Here is a 25,972-nt window from a genome sequence, read left to right on the forward strand (position 1 = left end):
TCTGACACATGCTCTGTCCGAAGTCAGCCGCGGACGTGCCCAGTCAGCACGTCCGCTCTGACACCTGCTGCTCTCCAGAATTTTTTGCAGAATTTTTTACAGACAGGTTGCTAGTGGAATTTTTAATTATGCGAACGTGTCCAGTCAGCACGGCCGCTATAGAATGAGAAACACCTGCTGTCAGAAGCACATTTGACGGATTATTTTTTTTTTTACGTATAATCTAAGAAATTAGCCGGGTCCGGGATATAATATAAAGGAAACAACGACTGGGTAAGTCAAGTCCAGATTGCAGGCATTCAGCTCCACTTCCCATCCATGGAGCCCAGTAACGAAAAACGCGTTGAATTGTACAGGTCTATCATTATTACTGAATTCAGGCCCCACAAATTACAGAAAGGAAAGGACGGCCTTCCTGAACTGAGCTTGATATTTCCAACGAGCCAGTTAACCCTCCCTTTCACAGAAGTGAAAACTGCATACTTTCCCAAGTTTGCCACATTTTGGTTGCTTGTGATTGTTTCCGCAAGAGAACCAACTCCTGTGAAATTTAACTGAGGAATATGGCCGAGAGTGTTGTAGGCTTTCTAATTAAGCAGCTCTCCACCTTACTTTCCCAAGAGAGCACGCTTTTGGGTGGACTTCGACCAGATGTTCAGTTCATCAAAGATGAACTCGGCAGCATGAAAGCTTTCCTCAGACAAGCTGAAGCAAAGGAGGACGATGACTCCCAACTCCAAGAATGGGTAAAGCAGGTTCGAGAAGTTGCTTATGATACAGAGGACGTTCTCGATGATTTTGCCTTCCGCTTTGCTCGTGGTGATGCAGATGGATTCTTTGGCCGTGTTGGCAAGATCTACAACTCGATTAAAAATCTGAAAGCCCGGCATCGGATTTCTTTGGAGATAAAAGATATCAAGGCCAGAGTTGTAGAGATTTCTGCAAGGCATCAGAGGTACCAGTCTCTGTATGGTACTCAAGAAATAGGCTCCAGCTCTTCGCACGTGGCAAACACAGATTGTGATATTCGTGACCAAGCACTGCTGATTGAAGAAGCTAAACTTGTTGGCATCGATCAGCCCAAAAAAGAGCTCATCTCCAAAATTCTTGATGACCATTCCCACTTGAAACTAGTTTCAGTGGTGGGAATGGGGGGACTCGGTAAAACCACCCTGGCGAAAAAGGTCTACGATGATGCTGCAGTGAAGAAACAATTTCAGAGCCATGCCTGGATAACTGTTTCTCAAAATTTTCAGTTCAATGTCATCATCAAGGACTTGATTCAACAATTGTGCGAGGAAATCAGACAGCCGCTGCCTCCGCAAGTGGAATCCATGAATGGTATTAGGCTGAGTGAATTTGTCAGAGACTTCCTCAAAGAAAGAAGGTACATCCTTGTGCTTGATGATGTGTGGAGTCTAAATGCTTGGGAAACTATCAAATATGTATTGCCTGACTGTAATACTGCTAGTCGTGTTGTATTGACGACACGAATAGCCGATGTAGCTTCTTCGTCTTGTTTGGCATCCCATGACTTGGTCCATGAGATGAAGCCTCTCTCTTATGAAGATTCTTGGACTCTTTTTTGCAATAGAACATTTCAGAGTAATAGCTGTCCTCCAAATCTAGAAGAAGTTTCTAGAAAAATACTGAAAAAATGTGAGGGCCTACCACTTGGAATTGTAACAATGGGTGGTGTTTTGGCTTTGAAGGACAAGGATAAGATAGATGAATGGGAGATGATTCTTTGTGGCTTTGACATTGAGGTAGATGGTAGCGGTAAGCTTGAAAGAATTAGAAGGATACTCTTACTTAGCTACAATGATTTGCCTCACCATCTCAAAAGCTGCCTATTATACTTAAGCATCTATCCTGAAGATTATCCAATTAAGAGAATAGATATATATAATATACTTGATACATGGATAGCACTAGGATTTATAGAAGAGAAAGAAGGAATGACAGCCACTGATATTGCTAAGAGGAATCTAAAAGAACTCATCAACAGAAGTTTAATTCAAGTTAAGGGCACAAGGCATAATGGCATATTGAAGGAATGTGGTATTCATGATTTTCTGCGTGAAATGATTGTTTCAAAATCTAAAGAGCAGAGCTTCACAACCGTATCCACTGGATATTGCACAAGATGGCCTGACAAAGTTCGACACCTAGCAATTCATAACTTCACTGATAATCCTCCACAAGGCTTCAACAGCTTGAAGAGTCTTCGATCCTTGAGAACATTCGAGTATGAAGATCCTCTCACAACTTCATTTTTGTCCAAGTTTTTATGTGGTGGTCCCAAGTTCCTAAAGGTTTTAAATTTAAGGGAAGCTGAATTGGACAACATCCCAAAGGAAGTTTTCAAACTATTTCATCTCGAGTATCTGGATCTAAGTGACACCAGAGTTAAAATAATTCCAAAATCTATTGGGCAGCTTCAAAACCTAGAAGCTTTAATTCTGACTGGAACCACTATAACGGAGTTGCCCGTGGAAATTCTAAAGCTAAGAAGACTCCGTTCCCTTGCTGTAGGCAGAAAGGGTGATTATTCAAATAACTATGCAATTTGGGGCTTTAAATCTCCGGATGGAATTGGAAAGCTTATTTCCTTGGAGAGTTTGGCATTTATAGAAGCAAACAGTGGTAAAATAGTAATGGAGATTGGGAAGCTCATTCAGTTGCGGCAATTATGGATCACAAAGCTGAGGAGAGAAGATGGAAAGGAGTTGGTCTCCTCCCTCTCGAGGCTAACCAACCTTCAAGAGTTATACATCAGCTCTATTAAAGAAGAGGAGACCCTTGATCTCCAACATTCCATCTCTCCAAGACTTGGATTTCTTGTAAGGATTTTATTGGATGGGCGTTTAGAGGGAGTACCAGAATGGATAATATCACTTCAATCCTTGAGCACTTTATCCTTGTACAATAGTGAGTTGAGTGAAGATGAGAATGCAATAGACTGCCTTGGACGCTTGCCCAATCTGGTAGACCTTATTCTCCATCGTGCTTATGAAGGGGAGACATTGTGCTTCAAGGCTGGAAAGTTCCCAAAACTCCAGAGATTACAGCTTGGGCAATTAAAAAGACTGAAATAGGTAAGAGTGGAAGAGGAATCATTATCCAGTCTCCAACAGTTTCTTATTGTTGGTTGCAAGCTTATGGAGGGTCTGCCTTTGGGCCTCCATAACTTGACAGAGCTTAAAGTTTTTGGATTTTATGATATGTCTGATGAGCTAATCCACAGTGTACAGAATTTGGACAAACAAAGTGAAGATTATCAGACAATTTCTCATGTTCCTGCAGTTTGCACTGGACACTGGATAAATGGTGAATGGAAAGAAGAGTTCCTCTAAGAAAAGATAGGTAAAGGACAATATGTTGCAGTCATCAACATTTAAATCATGGTGTTTGTTGTCAATTGCTTTTTCCTACTTCTTATCCTTGTAATAAAATCATGACTCTATATTGCTATTCAACCACAATTAGTTCCTTAGATAGTTAGATATATGTGTTTCTACATGTATGAAGATTTGATATATAATTATCTTGACTCTTGATTAAGAATGTTTTGATTTAGTAAAAAGATATAGAGACAAGTAGCATCTAAACATTGTGGGATTGCCTGTTACAACAATTGCAAGTTCGATTTTCCCTACATGGGGAATAAATTAGTAATATGGATAAATTTTCATTAGGAGTAGGGAAACCTCGCTAATTCATAAAGGGTATATACATTATTTCCTAAACTTCTACAGAATTTGTGGTGAGGTTTTCCTTTTGATTTATTACCAAATCCATTTTTTTTTCTTGTGGCTTTCTTTTATTTTGAAATAGTGTCCTAGCGTCATTCTTTGGATTAGGAACCCACATTTATACTTGATGGATTAAACGGAAAAATAAGTAATTTTTGGGAAACGTGAGGAACTATATTTATCATTTCACTAGTAATAGATTATTAAGGATGTTAAAGTCCAAAACGAGAGTGGAGAATGCTGAGATTTTCAAATTGCTTCAATGATCCTATTCCCTTGCTAAGTCCAAATTCTGTGATGATAATCGATGTTATTGTATCATAGGGCAGAATAAAGAAAGCTAATTAGCATTCCATCAAATGCAGCGTAAATGCCAACCCAAATTCCGAATTATGTGAATGGAAAATCTGACTTAAAGGATTACATGAATTAGTAGTTCAAAAAGATAACTAATGCATTGAGGATTACATGACTTAAAGGATTGCATGCTAAGTGCAAAGGTTCAATTGAAGACAGCAATGGATAACTAATCTTAAAAAACGAACTACTAAAATTCCACTTGCACATTGTTCTTCGCTAACTTCGATGCATAATACCATGGGAAAGGTCATTTTACGGCTTACGCATGAACAGGAAACAAATAGCACAGTAGAAACAAATAAAACAAGATTAAAAACATATTTCGTCCTATGACATATTTCATGAAAATTAAGTCAAATCCGAACAGAATTTATTCTATTCTGACATCTAAAATTTGATTATACCAAATATAACAAATATTATTGTTTTTTCTATAAAAAAAAACTTATAACAAATATTATGTTTTTTCTATATAAAAAAAAAAACTATCAGCTGTATGTTTCAAAACTATGTTGAAGGTTAATGAAATTATTATTTTCTATTAAAAAAAGTTATTACCAATCAATGATGTCTGTATAGTGTAATCATATCCTATTTAATACAACAATTATTTAAACAAATCCATGGCTGTCTAATTCCATTTAAAAGGACATCTACTTCAACATAGTTGTCAGGTTACAAATTCCGCGTACAGAAATGCCTTCACAAACATCGATTATTCCTTAAACATGTACAAATCTGTGGAAAACCCAAATGGTCAAGGATCAAGAGATTTTTTTCATCGAAAATGAAGTATGCTTTAGTTTGTTTTTGAAACATATGTTTGCAATTATTTTCTTGAGAAAATAGTTTCTTATTTTCCATGTTCTAATGTTCTTGGATAGTCTTTTATTTTCCATGCTATTTTCGAAATCTCAACCAACTGTGCGTCACACATGTTTAGTCAAGAGTTGTTATTGGAGTTAAATGAAGTGTTCGATTCTTGCTTCAGCTATATACGGATCCGTGACTCTGCAATTTTAGTCTTTTTTCAATACAAATTCAAGTACAACATTGTTACAAATGGTCTTATACCTGGAAAATGGGAGGAGATGGACTTATCTAATCTATTGAAGGTCACGAAGGGAGTTAAATAACCTTTGACCGAATTCTAAGAAATTCAAAAAAAAAAAAATGGGAGGAGATGGACTTATCTAATCTATTGAAGGTCACGAAGGGAGTTAAATAACCTTTGACCGAATTCTAAGAAATTCAAAAAAAAAAAAAAAAACACAGTCAAGAGATTCGATCACTGACCCGCAACCTTTGACCGAATTCTAAGAAATTCAAAAAAAAAAAAAAAAACACAGTCAAGAGATTCGATCACTCACCTGCACCCAATGAGAAATTTAAGTTCCTCCTAGTTGCCACTGAACCAAGGTCCAGTGATTTGCAATTTTAGTTGTGGCCGCAAGGATTCAATGGAGTTGAATAAACCTTTTTTCAACTCGAGAATATTCTTTAATAACGTATCAATGCCTTGTTCTAACACTTGGATAGAAACTACCAACATATAATGTAATTGCAAAGCATATTTTCACTAAGATAAAGTGCAGACGATTATTTAGAAGGTTAATAACACGTAGACAACAGAAGGAATTTAGAGGAACAAGATTAAAAAGGCAGAAACCAAAGAAAACTTACCATGTCTCCTTGAAACCTAAGTAAGAATTCGTACCACTATAGGATTATAAAAAAATAAAAAAAAAAAAACCTATTGACTTGAAAATGCCAAAAATGCTATAGTTATTTTGAATATTGTATCCATGATTTTTGCTACATCATCTAATAATTCAACCATTGAAATAATTTAGCTTTTCATAACTTTTATTCAATAATGAATTTAATCTCATCAATATAGAAGCTAAATTCCTCTTAACACAAATGTTAACCCCTCAATTATACCCATAAAGAATACATGTTGGCTAGTGTTTAAAATATTGACGATGAATCCACTTATCAGTACTCTGCCAGTTTGACTCCATCATCCGTGTCCCAAGTTCTTATACGTCATCTCTGGTGTTCGTGTATTCATAGATTTCTTTAGGTTCTTGAATATCTAAATAGTAACACATAAAAAAATAATACTGTCCTCACGTTGGTGCTGCCGAAAGTAGAAAATGCTATGCACATGAAGAACTTTAGGCCCATAGCGTGCTGCAATACACTGCACAAGTGCTATTCTGCCATCCTGACCAATAAGCTAAAGAAGGTTATTCCTGAAATTATCAGTAACAGAGTGCCCCTGTTAAAGGCAGACACAGAGTTCTCTTGATGCATGAGGTGGTGAAGGGTTATCACAGGAAAGATGGATCACCAAGAGCTGTCATAAAGATTGATATTATGAAAGCATACGACACCTTGAATTGGGATTTCCTATTTGCTGCTATGAAGGTATTGGGATTTCCTATTTGCTGCTATGAAGGTATTGGGCTTTCCTGCTAAATTCATTGCTTTAGTGGATAAATGCGTGACCATGGCCTCCTTTTCGCTTAACCTAAATGGATCAATGGTAGGATACTTCAGAAACGAAAGGGGAGTGAGACAGGGGATCCTATATCCCCGTATCTGTTTCAAATCGTTATAGAGATATTCACAAAATTGCTGAATTGGAACATTGATAAGTGATAGGTTGTTAAGCCTGTGCAATAATAAAAACCTACTCAAACTAAAGGTAATTTCTGTAGATAGTGATAAGCAGAGTCGAATCCACAGGGATTGGAGATATTTGTCTCTTTTGAAATTCACAGTAACAAGGGGGTGTTTTTGTACAACAGATGACAATTGAAGCAATTCACTAAAATCAATTAGCTAACTAAAAATTAAACGATAATTCACTAAAATCAAATTAATGGTAACTAAAGGTCTAACCAAGAAATAACTTCAGCAATGGTTCACCTAATTGATCATCGATACAAAGGCAATTCCAATTATTTATCAATAAATAGGTTATAACTGTCAAACAAGCGATGACAGTCAACCCCTCCTTACTATGTCGGTAATTAAGGTGCGCCCGTTAATCACTGCTCTAATTGAGAAATAATCTTAGGTACGCCCGTAAGATTTAATTCCCCAACTGCTTTACGTATTAGAGGAGTCCTATTCTAACCAAATAACGCACTATCAGGGTTATTTTAGATTAACCCGCGTATTCCCCTGAAACAAACCCAATCATGCCAGCTGTCACTATTTCAGGGCAATTAAACAATTACGAATTTAACGCCCCAATTGACAATAAATTACCTAATCAACTAATTATCTGGATCCAAGACAATCAATTAATTGAACAATCATAAGCACTCTAATTAGAGAATATGCGAATACGAATAAATAAAAGAAAAAAATTAAATTAAATCGATCTCACAATTTTTAGGCGAATCAAAACCTCCGTTGTTTCTTAACTAAAAAAAGAGATTTAGTTCATCTCGGATACGAAAGACCCACACAAAATTGCAGCAACAATTGCGGCCATCGTCCCAAGAATTGGGAAAATTCAATTCGTCCGACTCACTAAGAAAAAGCAAGCTACAGCAAAGTAATTACTAGTCTTCCTATGGCTCCTGACACACGGAAGAGAACTACAACCAAAAAGCCAAATAAGGAAAAGTCAAAAGCGCAAAGATTAAAGGTAGTGCTAGTTTTCTACTATTTCTATTTCCTATCTAATTACTAACTAAACTTTCTTGCTCTGTGCGGCAGCTCCCCATGAATCCAAGGCTCTGAGTCCGCTGCCCTCTTCTACAAATTATCAAAAAGGGTCGCGTCTTGATATTCCAAAAATACCTCTGGACACCTGCTACTTGAACTTCTTCCTAATGACTGTCAAATTGGCACTTGTTATGATATTTTCGTTCTACTCCCTGAAATAAATGCAAAATATCAAAAGTGAGTAGAATCTAACAATTAATCCACATCAGGTCAGGAAATAGGGAAAATTAATAATAAAATAAATGATAAAATTGCAACCTATCAATTCCCTCCACACCTAAACCATGGCATCAAACAAACACCAATATTTGACAATGGCTATTGCCCTATCTACCATATTGCCAAGATACCAAGAAAATCATATATCAAGCATCAGTGATGAAAATCAGGGAAACATCACCTCAGTTAGCTTCTAAATCACAAACTCCTTCAATTCCAAGTTAACTAATCTAAGAGAAAGGAATGGCGCACAACATTTATTAGCAAATGGTCCAAAAATTAACCAAAATCTCAACATTAAATCCATAAATTGGCAAACTGACTTCTATCACACACTAACACAACCTATACTCTATTTTTTTCATTTTTTATTTTTTTATTTTTTTCATTTTTTTTTGGTTTAAAATAGCACAAAAGACTTAGTCTCCAGCCATTGGAGCTTTTTGACGCGAGTTCCAATATTTGTCGGATGAAAGATCCCGATTACTTAACTCCTATTGTTGTACGACCACGTACTCATAGAAATTACTACCTTTTGACGCGAGAATCGACACTTTTGGTAAAGATCCCCGGTTATTCAGTAGTAATAGTTAGAGAAGTATAGTCAACTCTTATTTATATCCCAACAACACAATAACTCGAAATAACACAGCAGAAGAAAACAAAAATAGCAGCCGCTAGCCTCATTTTTTCGAATATGGAGAACTACAGTTAATACTGGACCAATTCACATGAAAATGCCAACAATCATTCCCTATGTCTAGAAAAGTTAACAAAGAAATCAAAAGAATTAAGCAATCACCGATATTCATCAAAGAGATGTTCTTGGATTAAACCACAATAACTTGATACATTTTATTACTAAAACTTGGCAACAATGAAATTAGAGGCAACAAACCAATATCAAACTTTGGCAGTCATAGGAGAGCTAGACAGATGAATGACAAAAAAATAACGAAAACTAGACAAATGCCAAACTAAAAATAAAGGAAAAACACCTAAAAACTAAAAACTACTAAAAACTAAAAACAAGAAACACAACTAATCCCCCCCCCCACACCTAAACGATACATTGCTCTCAATGTAGCAAATAAACATCAAAAGTAGGAGAAAGGGCAACAAAACTTCCCTGAAGTCGGGTCAAAGTGATGGGTAAAAATCAAACTGAGGTGTAAGGCCGCATGGTGCATAAACGCTACCAAATTCTTCATTGGTCTCCGAGGGAAGAAGTGGGAATGGTGGCGGCGTCGGTTGGGCTGTGTCGCGCGAGGTGGTGGCATAGTTGTCAAAATCGCGATCCGGATCGTAGGATCGTACGATCCTACGATCCGGATAACCAAAATCGATCCGGATCGTATGCAGCGTCGCAAATCATATTAATCTTTGTAGGATCGCATAGAATCGTAGCAGGATCGGTAGGATCGTATAGGATCGTAGGATCGTAAGATCGTACGATTCTACAATTTTTTTGTAAATTTGTGAAATACGAAGCTCCATTTTGCAAGTAAATGAAAATATTTGTGGTATATTTGTAATTTATCAAAGAATTGCAACCTTTAATTGCAATTAAGAGCTTTTGGTAGGATCTTACGATTCTACGATCCGATCCTACGATCCGATCCTGTGAAACTAAAATCGATCCTATGTAGGATCCCGATTTTACAAATCTTGGGTGGTGGTGGTCGGGCGGTTGGTGCTGGCGGCGAGCGAGAGAGAAGAGGGGTGAGGAAAAGGCCGCGTCGACCGCGGGAGAAGTGGGCGGCCACGTGATGGAGAGCCGCGTGCGAGGTGGCGCGCGATGGCAAGGAGGGGAGGAGATGGCGGCGGGCAATGGGTCTTCAGTCGACAGAGAAGAAGAAATAGGGGAGAAGAAAGAAAGAAAAGGAAAGAAAGAAAGAAAAAGAAAGAAAGAAAGAAAGAAGGAAAAGAAAGAAAAAGAAAAGAGAAAAAGAAAAACAAAATAGTTTTTTTTTATTTTTGTGTTTTTTTTTTCATCATTTTTTATCATTTTTTAGATTTTTTTTAAATTCTAATTTTGGAAAAAAAAAAAAAGAGTTATAGCTAAACGGAAAGACTTCTTTTTTTTAATTTAAAAAAAATTTTGTTAAAAAAATCATTATTTTTTTTATTTTAAAATTTTTTTCCTTTTTTTTTTTGAAATTTCTTATTATGAACAAAACTTATTTTCGAAATTTAAAATTAGAGAGTAACAGGAAATCGAAAACTGTTTTCGAGTTTTGAATACTTACCTTTCCCTCGAACATGACGCGGGCACGTCTCCAGATGACTTAACGTGGGCACGTCATGAGGGCAGGAACCCTTCTGACCATGGGCTCTCCATACGACTGGCCGCGAGCGCGTCATGTCAGAGAGATACCTATGAAACATCAAAAATGAAAATTGAAACCAGAAATCAGTCAAACTCAAGGAAAACATAATTAGACTATCGAACAAAATCGAACAAACAACTAAAAGAAATTGGGTTACCTCCCAATGAGCGCCTTTCTTTAATGTCTTTGACTAAACATTGTCATGTTTGTTCAGGAAGGATAAAATCTTGTGACTCGTTTCAGTGTTTCATCCTCTATGTAATCCTGATAATCCTCGTAAATAGAGTCATCATTGAGCACACGGGTTACGGTCTTCCATGAACTAGTAGATGGCGCCAAACAAGTCAACAATGATCTGAATTCTCCACTCACTCCTCTATCACACGCATTTATCGGTTCAAGATATTTTGCCATCGTCACTCTTAACTTATTCCTATCATAAAATTTAAAATTTTCTGGTATAATAAAATCAATCTCAATAACAGGAGTTGAAGAATAGGAGTCAGGAAAATATTGATTAAGAAATGGAGAAAATATCACCGCATTTAGAGATTGTTCACTGAATTCATTTACTTGAACGAGTTGATATTGAGGTCTCATTTCTTGCACATCAACTTCCTTTTCAACTGCATCTTTAGATCCGTTTTCTTGAAACTCTTGCAGTTCCATGTCATTTGTCCGAATAATTACACTCTCATCTTCTTTAAGGTCAATGTTGGTATGTGAGGGTAATTCTTCACAAATCTCAAAAGCTAATTGCGTTACCCTGGATGCCAATAGATGCACTTGATCCGCCAGGTTACTAATTCTCGCTTGTGTCTCCTGATGAAATCGATATGTATTAGTAGCGAATAATTCAATCATTTTTTGAAGAGACATACTTGACATGGATGATGGTTGTTGAGACTCTTGCTGTTGAAAATCCATTGGTCTGGTCGCATAATTAAAATTGGAATCATCCCACCATCCTTGATCATACCCGTTTGAAAAAGGATCATACCACGTTTGATATTGAGATGAAAAATCTCCGAAAATATCGATTGGAGCACTTAGGCCATCTTGAAATGTGGGATATATGTCGGTTGAATGATATGAGGCAAAATAACTTTCACAATTTGCAATAGTCAATTGATCATTAGAAAAAGCATGAGTCTCATAATTCCTTCTAGAAATAAAATCCAGTCTATCACCAAAATGCGGAATGTTAGCAGCCATAAATTATATATAAAAAAAATAAGAGAAAAAAAAAGAGAAAGAAAACAAGATGAACTAAAAAAGAAACAAATTAATCAGGCACCAGTCCCCGGCAATGGCGCCAAAAATTGACAAGTTGTCAAGCCTGTGAAATAATAAAAACCTGCTCCAATTAAAGGTAATTTCTGTAGATAGTGATAAGTAGGGTCAAATCCACAGGGATTGAGGATATTTATCTCTTTTGAAATTCACAGTAACAAGGGGGTATTTTTATATAACAGATGACAATTAAAGCAATTCACTAAAATCAATTCATTTAGTGCAAGCTACGGTATACTTAGACAGCCGAGAACTCCCTTCCCTGCGGTGGCAACCTGGATAGGTGCCTTGACTGAGCAGTTTGCTGAAATTATGTACTTTATCGTTTCCTTGTAGCATGTACTTCTCTGTTTCCAATCAATAAAATAAAATATTTTTAAAAAAAATTCACTAAAATCAATTAACTAACTAAAAATTAAATAACAATTCACTAAAATCAAATTAATGGTAACTAAAGGTCTAGCCAAGAAATAACTTCAACAATGGTTCACTTAATTGATCATCGATACAAAGGCAATTCCAATTATTTATCAATAAATAGGTTATAACTGTCAAACAAGCGATGACAGTCAACCCCCCCTTACTGTGTCGGTGATTAAGGTACGCCCGTTAATCACTGCTCTAATTGAGAAATAATCTTAGGTACACCCGTAAGATTTAATTCCCCAACTGTTTTATGTATTAGAGGAGCCCTATTCTAACCAAATAACGCACTACCAAGGTTATTTTAGATTAGCCCGCGTATTTCCCTGACACAAACCCAATCATGCCAGCTGTCATTATTTCAGGGTAATTAAACAATTACGGATTTAATGCCCCAATTGACAATAAATTACCCAATCAACTAATTATCTGGATCCAAAACAATCAATTAATTGAATAATCATAAGCACTGTAATCAGAGAATATGCGAATACGAATAAAGAAAAGGAAAAGATAAAATTAAATCGATCTCACAATTTTTAAGTGAATCAAAGCCTCCGTTATTTCTTGACTAAAAAAGGAGATTTAGTTCATCTCGAATAAGAAAGACCCACACAAAATTGCAGCAACAATTGCGGCCATCGTTTCCAAGAATTGGGAAAATTCAATTCGTCCGACTCACTGAGAAAAAGCAAGCTACAGAAAAGTAATTACTAGTCTTCCTATGGCTCCTGACACACGGAAGAGAACTACTACCAAAAAGCCAAAGAAGCAAAAGTCAAAAGCGCAAAGATTAAAGGTAGTGCTAGTTCTCTACTATTTCTATTTCCTATCTAATTACTAACTAAACTTTCTTGCTCTGTGCGGCAGCTCCCCATGAATCCAAGGCTCTGAGTCCGCTGCCCTCTTCTACAAATTACCAAAAAGGGTCGCGTCTTGATATTCCAAAAATGCCTTTGGACGCTTGCTACTTGAACTCCTTCCTAATGACTGTCAAATTGGCATTTGTTATGATATTTTCGTTCTACTCCCTGAAACAAATGCAAAATATCAAAAATGAGTAGAATCTAACAATTAATCCATATCAGGAAATAGGAAAAATTAATAATAAAATAAATGATAAAATTGTAACCTATCAATAAGAATGGATTCAACTATCACCCAAGTGTCAAGAACTGAAAATATCCCATCCCATTTATCTTTTACTGATGAACTTTTTATACTTACTGCTGCTACAAGGAGATCATTTCAGTTGATTCAGAAAACCTTGCATGAATTTGGTCAAATGTCCAGCCTCAAACCAAACCCACATAAGTGTCAGATATAGGGCTGCAAACGAGCCCAATCGAATCGAGTTTTGAGCTAATCGAGTCGAGTCTCGACTAAATTTTACCAAGCTCGAGCTCGTGCTCGAGCTCGACGAGCCGGCAAATTTCGAGCTCGAGCTCGACTCGAATCAAGTCGAGCCGAGCTCGAGCTCGAAAAAAAATAAAAAATAATTATTTTATTTTTTAAAAAATAAATAAAATAATTTTTTTCTTAATAAATAATAAAATATTAAGGATATATAAGTAATTTTACTATAAAAATAAAAAATATATATATATAATATACGTAATTTTATTATTAAATAAAAATAAAAATAAAAAATATATATATATATACCCAAGCTCGCGAGCCGGCTCGCGAGCTAACGAGCTTAATATTCTGAGCTCGAGCTCGCGAGCGGCTCGATTCGTTTGCAGCCTTAGTCAGATATATGTCGCTGGTGTGAATGAGCATATAGATTCAGCTTTGCAATCCACTGCAGATGCCTTTAGGCTCACTCCCTGTTAGGTATTTGGGCTTGCTATTGATATCTACTAGACCCAGATTTATATATTCGTCAACCTATTTTAAATAAGATAGAACAAGGAATTCATAGTTGGGCTAGTAAAAAATTTTCTTATGGAGGTGGATTACAATTGATAAAATCTATCTTAAATGCGATTCAGGTTTTTTGGTCTAGGGCTTTTATTCTTCCCAAATATGTCATCAAGAAGGTTTGTACTTTGTAGTATGCTAACTTCCTTTTTATGGGCTGGTGAGATTAGAACTCATCAGTGTGCAAAATAAGTGGACTGATACATGGATGCCTAAGAAGGAGGGAGGATTGGGCCTGTTTGATTTAGAACTATGGAACAAATGTCTAATCATGAAGCAAATATGGCATGTTTGCTGTAAAAAGGATACTCTTTGGGTTAAAGGGGTTCAAACCAACAGCTTGAAAGGGTGTTCCTTTTGGGCAGCAAAGATTCCTGTTAATGGTTCTTGGGTATGGAGAAAAATTTGTTAAGGGAAGAAGCTCAGCCTTTCATTAGACATTTGATTGGAAGTGGTGCTGATACATATTTCTGGTATGACTACTGGCACCCTATTGGTCCTTTATATAAGTACATTTCTGAAAATTTGTATCATATTTCAACGGAAATGTATCTTTGCTGTGACCATTGTGACATGGGATCGTTCAATTGAACCTTCGGCTATAAGGTCATATATAGAGGAAGGAAACTAACAAATCCTTATTAGACTTTACTATCATAAACTTATTTTAATTAAAACAGAACTTAACTCAATTTCCTAAACTAACAGTGACATCAATTCTAATATAATTACCAAATAAAAAATATACTCGTAAAAAAGCTAAATTTCTAAATATGTTTGGTTAATTTTTTCTCAACAGTGGCTCTCTTAAATCAAACTTTTCAACATTGCCTTCATGCCATGATGAGTTTGAATTGCCTTTGTAGCCTCTATAGCAATAATACTCACATGCAATTTCAATTTATTTTTTACGAGCCAAAGTAGGACATGCTTGTACTTTGCACACAATTCGGTAGCTAAGCTTGCTTAACCGAAAAATTCATTCAAATTGGCCATTCATCATTAGAGCCTCCATATCCATGATAACCTTCCATACAATTTCCAAACAATAGTTCATGCCTTTCTCTTTGCCACAAAATTTTTCAATAGAGTCATCCACTCCGTAGATATTTTCATGCACGTTTTCATTCAAATCAAAACATTCACTGACAAATTCATCTTCCTCAGTTACCTAAAATAATGTATGCAAATCATAATTTTTAACTATATCAAAATTTTCAAAAATCTCTCACATACCAATAAACATATCTTCTGTCAAACCAACTTCCTATGTCAAACTTAGGATTGGACTCATAATCAAGTTCCATAGAGATCTAACCAAAACCATTCAAGTGATTGAGAGTCAACAAGGACTCTCATATAATATTCTGCATAATCATGGATTTCTGCATAATTTTGAAAAATAACTTTGCCTTCTTTTTTCTTATTTTCTTTTAACAAACCACAGAAAGGATTTATTTTAAGAATATTATCCAAATCACATCCTTTGAGATATTTCTCCACTACTGGCTCCCATTCTAATTTTTCATCATACATACTTAGTGTGTGTAAAATTTTAATTTTTGTACTATTGATAAATTCTCTTTCCATGGCAACTTGAAAATAATTTGTGTACCTTCACAAATAACCTTTTTTTCCCCTACTTGAATTTCTTGGCCCACTTGCAGTAACAATCACAATCAATAATTTGGCATAATTTGGGATTGCTCAATTGAACCTTCAGCCATAAGGCCTATATAAAGGAAAGAAGCTAACAAATCCTTATTAGACTTTACTTCAATAAACTTAGTTTAATTAAAACACAACATAACTCAATTTTCTAAACCAATTTTGGCATTAATTCTAATCTAGTTACTAAATAAAAACATTTCTAAAACTACTAAATTTCTAAATATGCTTGATTTATTTTTTGTCAATAGTTACTTTGTTTGTGGTTTATTTGATAGTGCTGGTGATCACAGAACACAAAGCAGAGCAAAAATTTATCTACAAAATTTATAAATTGGTCCAATTAAAAAAAGAAAAGAAACTTTCAGTTCGGGTTTGATTTATCAAGGTTTTCAATTGGGTTGGTGTTGTCTTTTATATTGCTTGTAACATGAAGATTGCTTTCGTATAATCTACCAGTGGATTACAGTTGGAGCTGCAAAATTCGGAACGGATTAATCACTGAAACATCCTTTTGTATCGTTTGTTTCAAACTTTACATCTAAAAAGACCCACAGATATTCTGGTTCATTAAAATTTAACATTCTGAATTTCAATGTGACCGATCCATTGTCTTACTATGGTCAGCAGAACACAGTCATGCAAGTTACTCCGGCAGAACGAAAAGTTAGACGAAACGTTAAAGGCAAAGGGATTGATTAATGAAGGGCAACTTGGGCATTTTGAGAAAAATCGCGCTGGCAGAACAAATAATCGCTTCGGCAGTTGCTCCGGCAGTTGCCGGCCATCAGAATATGCTAAGAAAATCAACAGACTGGGATTTTAAAAAGTAAGAAAGGGGTAGGGAAATTAGAATTCAAAATCTCTATGTTCTATAAAAAGTTAGATTTGGAGACAGTTGTTTACGCAAAAATGTAAAATTTTATATTAATTTGAGTAATAACATTTTTTACATGAGAAAAAGCTCTCAAGTACATGAGAAAAACCTATATTATATACAAGAGATACAAATAGAATTAATCAGCTAAGGAAATTGAAAAGGATAATCCCCACTCCAAAGCTATTAGAAATTGTCATTAGTTTCAATCACATAAAAATTAAACATAAAAAGCACAAAATTACACGCAAGTGCACATCTCTATTACACACCATATATATATATATATATACCCATTTTTTTAATCAATTTTGTAATAAATTTTTTCTATTTGTAAAGGTGAAATAATTAGAGAACTGGCAATTTTTGTGAATTTCATTGTGTGGAGAAATAAAAAATGATGGCAACTTTTCTAATGGATTTGTGTGTAGAGTTCCAAATTGGAAAAGAAGGAAAGAAGAATAAATGTAAAGTTGAGTCTTTGTTGATGGGTTTTTATTTAACTACGAGAAGTGAAATGGGTGTCTATGATTTTTAATGAATCTACTTCATATGGATAAAGTGATAAATAAAGAATAATGTTAATTCAATACCTTTAAGAAATACAACTAAATATCTTATTGAAGGATAGTGGGGGCAATATTACGTAATTATGGGGACAAAGATATGAATTTGTATATGTAAGTCATATATTTTGATGGAGTCAGTGAGGGCAATTGCCGCCATTGTATCTCCGTCACATGAGATAGGGAAAAGGTATATACACACACAAAGAACAACGACTTCCTACCGAACAAAAGCAGTAGGCAAATAAATACTAAAGAATGACGACTTCATACCTAACAAGGACCCAAAAAAAATTTTCAAAGGAGAATGACCCTGGATTGTTGTTAAACCGATATGGAGAACAGTAGTATCTAAGCATTATCTGATTTCCTGTGTTACAACAATTGCAAGTTCAATTTTCCAATTAGAATGTCCAAGATGTACACAATTATTCGACATTTGAATCCCTTCGGCATTTCAGCTAATAATTCTTGTCCGTCCTCTGGAACTTGAAATTGCAGAATATGGAATTCTATTGCTTGAATTGTTTACAGGGAAAATGCCTACTGACAGCATGTTCACAGAAGATTTTAGTCTCCATAGTTATGTTAAGACGGCTCTTTCCCATCAGGTAATGGAAATTGTTGATCCAAAGATCTCAATGGAAGCAGAATCCATACCAGGCATAATCACCAAAACAAGCAAAGGCAGCAGCATCAGTTAGGAGGAATGCTACCTATCGATGTTTCCGATTGGTATTTCATGCTCTGCAGAAATTCAGATGTCCTCAGTGGACTACAAGCAATCAGGAATGAGTTTATTCAGGTTATAAATGAGAGCCAAATGACATGAGATGGAGCAATGTGAATTATAGTGCTTAGTTGTAGATAAATCTTGTACATTCCACTCTTTAAATGCTTTGAAGTTGTACTCAATTTGATTGAATGTATCTTACAAAGTTAAACCAAAATGCCTCTCAAAGTCACAACAATCATTGTCCACTGTTCATAACCAATTATGCTTTAAAGAGAGTTATCTACCTTGATTTTTCTTATTCTCTTTACTCCTCAAATTGATAGATCAATAAGGACACCAATTTGTAGAAAGCTGTTGGCAAGGGAATATTTGTAAATACTTTCAGAAAATCAAGAATTGCAATTAGGAATTTGTTGTCCGATCCGTGTGAGGAGTAAAGGTTGAATATGTGCACTTTTTATGTTAGTTCCAAGCAAAGGGGAGAGAATGCATAGTAAAAATTCTTCAGAGCAATATCAGTTTGACTACTAAATTAGTGTCCGAGTATTGCAATATCCACACGTTAAGAACGAATAAATATAAAAAGAAATAAAAGCATAAAAATATGAAATGAAAATAAATAAAAAAAGGGAACTGGCAAATGAAGGATTATTTCACTAAATATTATCGTTTCCAGTTGAAATTAAGGGGCTGTTTGTTAACCTTTGTGTATTTACATTTGTATTTTTAATAAAAATAGAACAATAGTCCAGTTTTGTTTCTGTAAGGAAATAGAAACATTTCTACTTCATAAACCACGTGCTTTGGCATTGAAATTTGATTATGCCAAATATTAGAAGTAGACTGTCCTATTCTGATTTGTGAACAAGATACTGGAATGCTAAAGATTTTCTTCATCAGATCATTTGAAGTGGAAAGGTATTCTGACTGAAAAGATATTCCCATTCTGGCATATTAAAGGTGAGGTAAATATTGTCAACCATTTGAAGAATTGAAAGAGTATTTTTGTGGCGCATGTTTTAGTGGCTAATGTCAAGACTATTTTTAATAATGCTTATTGGTGGACAGATCAACCAGCTTTTATAAGGCCATTATTAATGTGTGATTTCGTTGAAGATTAATGAAATTATTATTTTCGAATCAAAAGTAAAAGTTATTACCTACCAATGATGTCTGTATAATTGCAAAGTACAAAGTAGTTTATCAGCTGTATGTTTCAATCTAATCGGAGATTCAAAGAATTATTATCAAGTCCTATTTAATACAATTATTTAAACAAATCCATAGTTGTTTTATTCCATTTGAAAGGAAATCTTCTTCAACATACGTTGTCACTCATAAATCTCTATAGACAATTGACTTTTGCCTACAAATGCCGTGTACAAAAATGCTTTCACAAACATCACTCAATTATTCCACTAAAGCCCCTGACCAATTAAGAGCCTTAAACATGTATAGAACTGTGGAAAAACCAAATGGTCAAGGATCAAGAGGTTTTTTTTCATCGAAATTGAAGTCTGTTTTAGTTTCTTTTTGAAACATATGTTTGCAATTATTTTTCCATGATTGTCTTTTATTTTAGAAGTCTCAACCAACTGTGCATCACACACGTTTAGTCACAAGTTGCTATTGGAGTTCAATGAAGTTTTTGGATTCTTGCTTCAGCTATGTACAAGATCCGCGACTCTGTGATAGGGTGCATTTTAGTGGGTATTTTGGGCATTATTGCACAACTAATTGACTAAATACTTTCATTAATTGGGTGGATTCTACTGATATTTTGTTTTGATGCTAATTGCAGGAAAGGACGCTGAAAAGTACTTAAAATCAAAACTTAGAAGATTTGTCGCTGTGGGGTCCGCTTGAGAAGCTGAAGAAACCTAATTGTAATAGATTTTATTTTAATATATTTCTAGGGAGTCTGGCTGCAATTTTGGACAAGTAACAATTCCCGGCTATTGGGGATACTATTTATCTCTCGCGCGGCTTAGGTTAGAGGGAGAGTTCTTTTTCTCTTTGTTTTGGTTTTTTCCTGGGCTCTGGAAGGAGACTAGACAGCCGCAGCTTTGTAGAGGGAGCAGGAGACATTAGCACCTTTTGTTGACTTTGGGGATTCTATGAACTATTCATTGTTCTTTGACCAAATTGAGAAGTGAAAAACAATTACAATCTTCCAATCTCTCGTGTGTTTTCTTGCGTGAGAGAAGAGAGAAGTTAAAGAGAGCCGCAATCGTGGACTTTGGTCATTGCTTTTCATTCTGGCTTTGACCGAAGGAAATTGAAGCAATCGTAATCCATTGTCGTTCTTTTCTCTCTTCGGTTGACCGAAGTGAACGAAGGTCAAGTCTTCCGTTTGCCTAGATTAAAGAATTGACGGCTTCCTCCAGCTTTGCCGCATGGCCTGTACTCTAATTATGAGGAGCTAATTCTCTAATTCTAGTCAAGGGGATCACTGACGATTTGGTTCAGAAATTACTGTGAGATCGAATTTATTTTAACTATTTCCTCCATTTATTAATATTTATATATTTCCTGTTTCTAAGTGTTATAGCCTTATGTGTGATTGATTAGTGCGCAATAATTAATTGTTCATATAGGCTATTTTGCTATATAGGGGTGATTGAATCCGTAATTGTTCGTTACTTCTATTCCAGTAGCAACTGGCACAATTGGATTTGTGTCAGGGGAATATTTGATATGGCTTGAATGAACCCTCGTAGCGTGTTTGTTAGTCAGGATTGGGCCTTTCTAATTGCTAATGCAATCTAGAAATTAAATCCTACGGTCGTACCTAGGGTTGTTTTTGGGTTAGAGAAATAGCTAACGGTCGTACCTTAGCTATCGATAAATTAAGGAAGGGTTGGTTGTTTAGCGCGTGCGAGACAACTATAACCAATCTATTAATAAGTGTTGGAATTATTTTTGCATCAATGATCAGTGCATGAACCATTTCTGAAGTATACCCTTGGCTAGAGTTTTCTCTCAGTTATTTCTTTTAATTAATTACTTTCTGCATTTAATTTGTTCAGTTGGCTTTTGATATCAGAACCCCCCCCATTAATCTTGATTTGAAAAGAAACAAATATCTCTCCAGTCCCTGAGGAGACGACCCTGCTTACCACTGTCTACTAGTTAGGGAGTTCAGTTAAACAATTAATTCAGGTATATCGGATTAAGCAAACTCTTCGGGAACAGGGTGAATCAAGTAACCCATTGCACACCTAGAGTCCCTGCTCCAGTACTCGAATTGATTACTAACTGTTTCAAGTGGTAGTTAGGATTTATTTATTATTATTGCACAGGTTCGGCACCTGTCAATTTTTGGCGCCGTTGCCGGGGACTGGCGTTTGAATTATTTGCTTCTTTTTAAATTCAGTTTTATTTTGTTTTATTTTATTTTTCCTTTTTCTTGGTATCTTTGCTAGTTTATGCCCCGTTCTTCTCGCACAGGTGACTTGGTATACGATCCTGAGGTCGAGAAGGCAGCGCGTAGGCGAAGGCAAGAGACCAAGAGACAAAAAGAAGGGCATTTACTTTCTGCAAACGAGCCAGTAGAAAACGAATTTAGCATGGCCAACACCCAGACATTAAGGGAGCTGGCTACCCCAGACCTGACTCATCAGCCCTTGTGCATCACGTTCCCAACTCTGGCTGAAAATACTTCTTTCGAGCTGAAATCGGGGTTGATTCAGCTCTTGCCTTCGTTCCATGGTCTTTCTGGTGAAGAACCCCACAAACATGTCAAGGAATTCGAAGTAGTGTGCTCTAGCATGAAACCTCCTGGGGTCACTGAGGAGCAAATAAGACTGAGAGCCTTCCCCTTCTCTCTCAAGGATGCAGCGAAGGATTGGCTATACTACCTACCTGCAGGTAGTATCACCACGTGGGCACAATTGAAGAAGAAATTCCTGGAGAAATTTTTCCCCGCATCCCGGGCTGCAAGTTTGAGGAAGGAGATTTGCAGCATCAAGCAGTACTCCGGGGAGTCATTGTACGATTTTTGGGAAAGGTTCAACAAGTTGTGCGCTAGATGCCCACAGCATCAGATTAGTGAACAACTGTTGATCCAATACTTCTATGAGGGACTCCAGTCAACTGACAGGAGTATTATTGATGCTGCAAGTGGAGGAGCCCTGGCGAACAAGACACCGAGGGAAGCATGGGACCTTATTGAAGCCATGGCAGAAAACTCTCAGCAGTTCGGCTCCCGTGAGAGCAATCCTACCCGTAGAGTCAATGAGGCAGAGACGTCATCCATCCAGCAGCAACTGTCAGAGTTGACGTCTGCTGTCAGGCAATTGGCCATGAGAGACACACCGCGAGCGAAGGTGTGTGGAATCTGTACTAGCATGGACCACTGCACGGATTCGTGCCCCATTCTGCAAGAGGACGGGGCGGAACAGGTAAATATGGCCGGAGGCGTGCCCGCGCCCCGCAGGCAGTATGACCCGTATTCCAACACATACAACACCGGTTGGAGAGACCATCCCAATTTCAGCTATGGGAATCGACCGCAAAATTCACTCTCAAATCGTCCACCAGGGTTTCAGCAACCATGGCAACCGAAACCCCAACTTTCATCCTCCAACACAGGGAGTTCTTTGGAGGATATCGTCAAAAGTCTGGCTACTACTACCTCCCAGATCCAGCAAGAGACTAGACAGTTCCAGCAGGAGACCAGATCAGGCATGAAAGATATGGATGCTCGAATAAACCAATTGGCAACTGCCATCAATCGCCTGGAGTCCCACGTTCATGGAAAATTGCCATCTCAACCCGAGATAAATCCCAGGAATGTAAGTGCCATGACACTGAGGAGTGGCAAGGAACTGGAAGGGCCTAAAGTGGAAAGTTCAAAAAGCAAAAGTGAGGAGGAGATAGAAAAGGAAATCGAAGAGGAAGGGCGTATTCGCAAGGATCCTAAGGTAACCTTCACTTCTCCGCCCACTATTAAATCTAACTTACCTCCTTTTCCTTGCAGGCTGGAGAAGACAATAAAGGTAGAAAGGGAAAAAGAAATCCTGGATGTGTTCCGCAAAGTTCAAGTAAACATCCCCCTATTGGACGTGATCAAGCAGGTACCCAAATACGCAAAGTTCTTAAAAGACTTGTGCATTAACAAAAGAAAGCTAAGGGGTGATGAGAGAGTGATGGTAGGAGAGAATGTATCAGCTGTACTTCAAAGGAAACTTCCACCCAAATGCGGGGATCCAGGTATGTTTACTATTCCCTGTAAAATTGGACATTCTAGTATCAAAAATGCCATGATAGATTTAGGAGCTTCTATTAATGTGATGCCTAAGTCAATCTATGATTCTCTAAATTTAGGACCATTAAAAGAAACGGGGATAATAATTCAATTGGCTGATCGTACATGTGCTTATCCGGATGGGATAATTGAGAATGTTTTAGTGCAAGTAGATGGATTAATTTTTCCTGCTGATTTTTATGTGCTTTACATGGATGATAGAAGTGCCCCAAATCCATCACCCATTATATTAGGAAGACCATTTTTGAGTACTGCCCAGACTAAAATTGATGTTAGTAAGGGTACTCTCACGATGGAATTTGATGGAGAAATAGTCCACTTTAATATCTTTGATACAATGAAACATCCTGTTAACTCTCAGTCTGTGTTTGCTATCTATGCCACTAATCCCTCTGTGCAAGAATTTTCTAAGTTTGCTTGTAGGGGTAAATTCAAGGTTGCTGCGAACAAGTCCTATAGGATGAAAGCAATTCACGAGGTGAAAATGGAGAGAAAATTTAGGGAAAAGGTTGCACTCAATGGCCACGTGGATCCTGGAGGAAGGCCACCAATTACAAGAAAAATTCAATTACATCCAGACTAAAGAGTGGTGCTATGTCTAGCCAAAGACATTAAAGAAAGGCGCTACTTGGGAGGCAACCCAAGACTATTTGTTTCAGTTTTCATGCATTTTTGAAGTTTTAGTTAAGTGTTAGTGTCAATTAATAGTTTGATGTTTGGTGGCATGAAATTAGTAGTTAAGCGTGCCCACGTCAGGTGGTCACGCTTGAGGGGAAGGAATTTTCGTTCAGGTTCTGCGGACTCCATAGCAGTTAGACGTGCCCACGCCAAGTGGTCACGCCTGATGGAAGAAATTTTCGATCAGGTTCTGCGAACTCTATGGCAGTTAGACGTGCCCACGCCAGGTGGTCACGCCTGACAGAGGAAATTTTCGATCAGGTTCTGCGGGCTCTATGGCAGTTAGGCGTGCCCACGCCAAATGGTCACGCCAGAGAGAAAGAAACTTTTGTTCAGAATCTGCGGACTCTATAGCAGTTGAGCGTGCCCACGCTAGGTGGTCACGCTAATAAAAAAAAAAAAAAAAGGCGAAAATACGAAATTGCCCTTATTGAAAAAGAAGAAAAAACCGTAACCCTACTTCTTCTTTTCTTCCTTTTTCTTTCTTTCTTCTTTCTTCTTCCTTTTCTTTTTTTTCTTCTTTTCTTTCTTTTGCTTGGCCCGCCGCCGCTCCTCGCCGCCCGCCGCCACCGCACCTCGCCTCGCTGTTCGTCACTTCCTTTCTCCCCCTCTGAGATCAGCCCGCCGCCTGCCGCCTGCCGCCACTACCATTGCCGCACACCGCTGACCAGCCAGGCGCACCAGGTCGCCGCCAGTCCGCCGCTGCGTCTCTTCCTGCGCGCACAGCACGCCGCGCGCGAGCTCCGCCGTCAGCCTCGCGCGTTCTCTCTGCCATCGCGCACAGCAACAGCGGGCAGCAGCCTCACTCGCGCGCTCACGTCGCAGGCAGCCAGTCCACGCGAGCTCCAGCAGCCTCGCGCAACCCCTCTGCCCAGCCGCGCCTCACCACCAGCAGAGCTGCAGCAGCCAGGCGCGCAGACCGTGCGCGCGCCGCCCAACAGCTCACGCGTACAGCGTCCATCCCTCCTCCGGGCCCAAGCCCAGCTCCAGCTCTCAAGCAGCTCAGCTGTGGACCACTGTCCGCGCGCGCAGACCAGCAGCCTCCAGCCTCCAGCGGGCGCGCGACCAGCAACGCAGGCGCCTGTCATCCCAGCAGCAGACCAGGCCAGGCCCGCACACTCTAGCCGCCACCTCTGCCCTAGCGCCAGCCGTGACCCACTGCCAGTCAAAAACTCCGGTGATTTCTTTTTCAAATCCCTGTCACTTAGCTGAGGCCAGATTCTTAATTTTTGTTTAGCAGAGGACAGATTTTTACTTTCTTAGCTGATGCCAGATTGTCAATTTCTTGCTTGATTTTGGGTGTTGTGATATATCCGTGGGTGGTTGCTGACCAATTGTCAAATGTTGTGCTCAATCAGTGATATTTGGGGGGAGTTTTTACCCTGGTTGCCTGTTTCATTAGTTTTTGGGGAAATTTTACTGTGTTTATCTAATTAATTGATTTTTGGGTTGAATTGGTAGTATTTGGAGAAAATTTTGCTGCTCGCAGGCTTAATTAATTTTTGGGGTGTGTTCATAGGCCGTTTCTGCACTTGTCTGTGATTGGGAGCTGTATTTAGTTGTCATTTACTTTGTTGGCTGTTTGTTGACCTCTTTGGAATACCATTCCCTTGCCTCCACCCTGCCCTCTGATTTCAAATGACTAAACCAAAAAAAAAAAAAAAAATAAAAAAAATAAGGGCAAGAACACGCCCGCCTTTCCCTCCACAGCCGTAGTTCATTTCTGCCCCCTCCATTTTAAGGGAAGTGTAGTTGCCCTAATACCTCTATTTTGATCTTCCTTTACTTACATTGAGGGCAATGTAAGATTTAGGTGTGGGGGAGAGTTAACTATGCTTTAGAGGTGTTTTTAATTGTCTGAGTAGTTTTCTTCTTTAAACGGTGATGAATGCAATTGAGATATGAGTATAAGTAGGAAGTTCATGCCATGGGGTGCTCTATTTTCCTCGATAATGAATTGATTGATGAATATGCTGAAATTGACATAAATTTGACCATTTGTGCGATTTTTGGGCCTAATTTTTCGTTTGTTGAGTGATTAGCGCACATGGTTTGTCATTCTAGAACTTGCTCGGTTATGCATGTCAAGACTGCATTTAAATGAGTTTAATGCATTGAAATGATAGGG

General features: G+C 37.6%; 2 protein-coding genes across 2 annotated transcripts; both read left to right on the forward strand.

The window, feature by feature from the left end:
• The first annotated feature begins 563 nt into the window (after window positions 1–563).
• LOC113780055 (disease resistance protein RPM1-like) lies at window positions 564–3,098 on the forward strand. Its single transcript, XM_027325875.1, has one exon. It carries the CDS (start codon window positions 564–566, stop codon window positions 3,096–3,098), a length of 2,535 nt encoding a protein of 844 aa, XP_027181676.1.
• An 18,368-nt stretch (window positions 3,099–21,466) lies between these two features.
• Window positions 21,467–23,749, forward strand: LOC113780056. Its single transcript, XM_027325877.1, has 4 exons — window positions 21,467–21,682; window positions 21,797–23,111; window positions 23,226–23,314; window positions 23,528–23,749. Exons 1-4 carry the CDS (start codon window positions 21,467–21,469, stop codon window positions 23,747–23,749), a joined length of 1,842 nt encoding a protein of 613 aa, XP_027181678.1.
• The last annotated feature ends 2,223 nt before the right edge of the window (window positions 23,750–25,972 follow it).

This window comes from Coffea eugenioides, chromosome 8, assembly GCF_003713205.1.
Source record: "Coffea eugenioides isolate CCC68of chromosome 8, Ceug_1.0, whole genome shotgun sequence".
NCBI lineage: Eukaryota > Viridiplantae > Streptophyta > Magnoliopsida > Gentianales > Rubiaceae > Coffea > Coffea eugenioides.

Coding starts and splice junctions, on each gene's coding strand:
- LOC113780055 (XM_027325875.1), top strand. CDS start 564: ATGGCCGAGAGTGTTGTAGGCTTTCTAATTAAGCAGCTCTCCACCTTA.
- LOC113780056 (XM_027325877.1), top strand. CDS start 21,467: ATGGCCAACACCCAGACATTAAGGGAGCTGGCTACCCCAGACCTGACT. Junction 21,683..21,796: donor CTAGCATGAAACCTCCTGGG/GTCACTGAGGAG, acceptor GCACAATTGAAG/AAGAAATTCCTGGAGAAATT. Junction 23,315..23,527: donor TTGAGAATGTTTTAGTGCAA/GTAGATGGATTA, acceptor GTTAACTCTCAG/TCTGTGTTTGCTATCTATGC.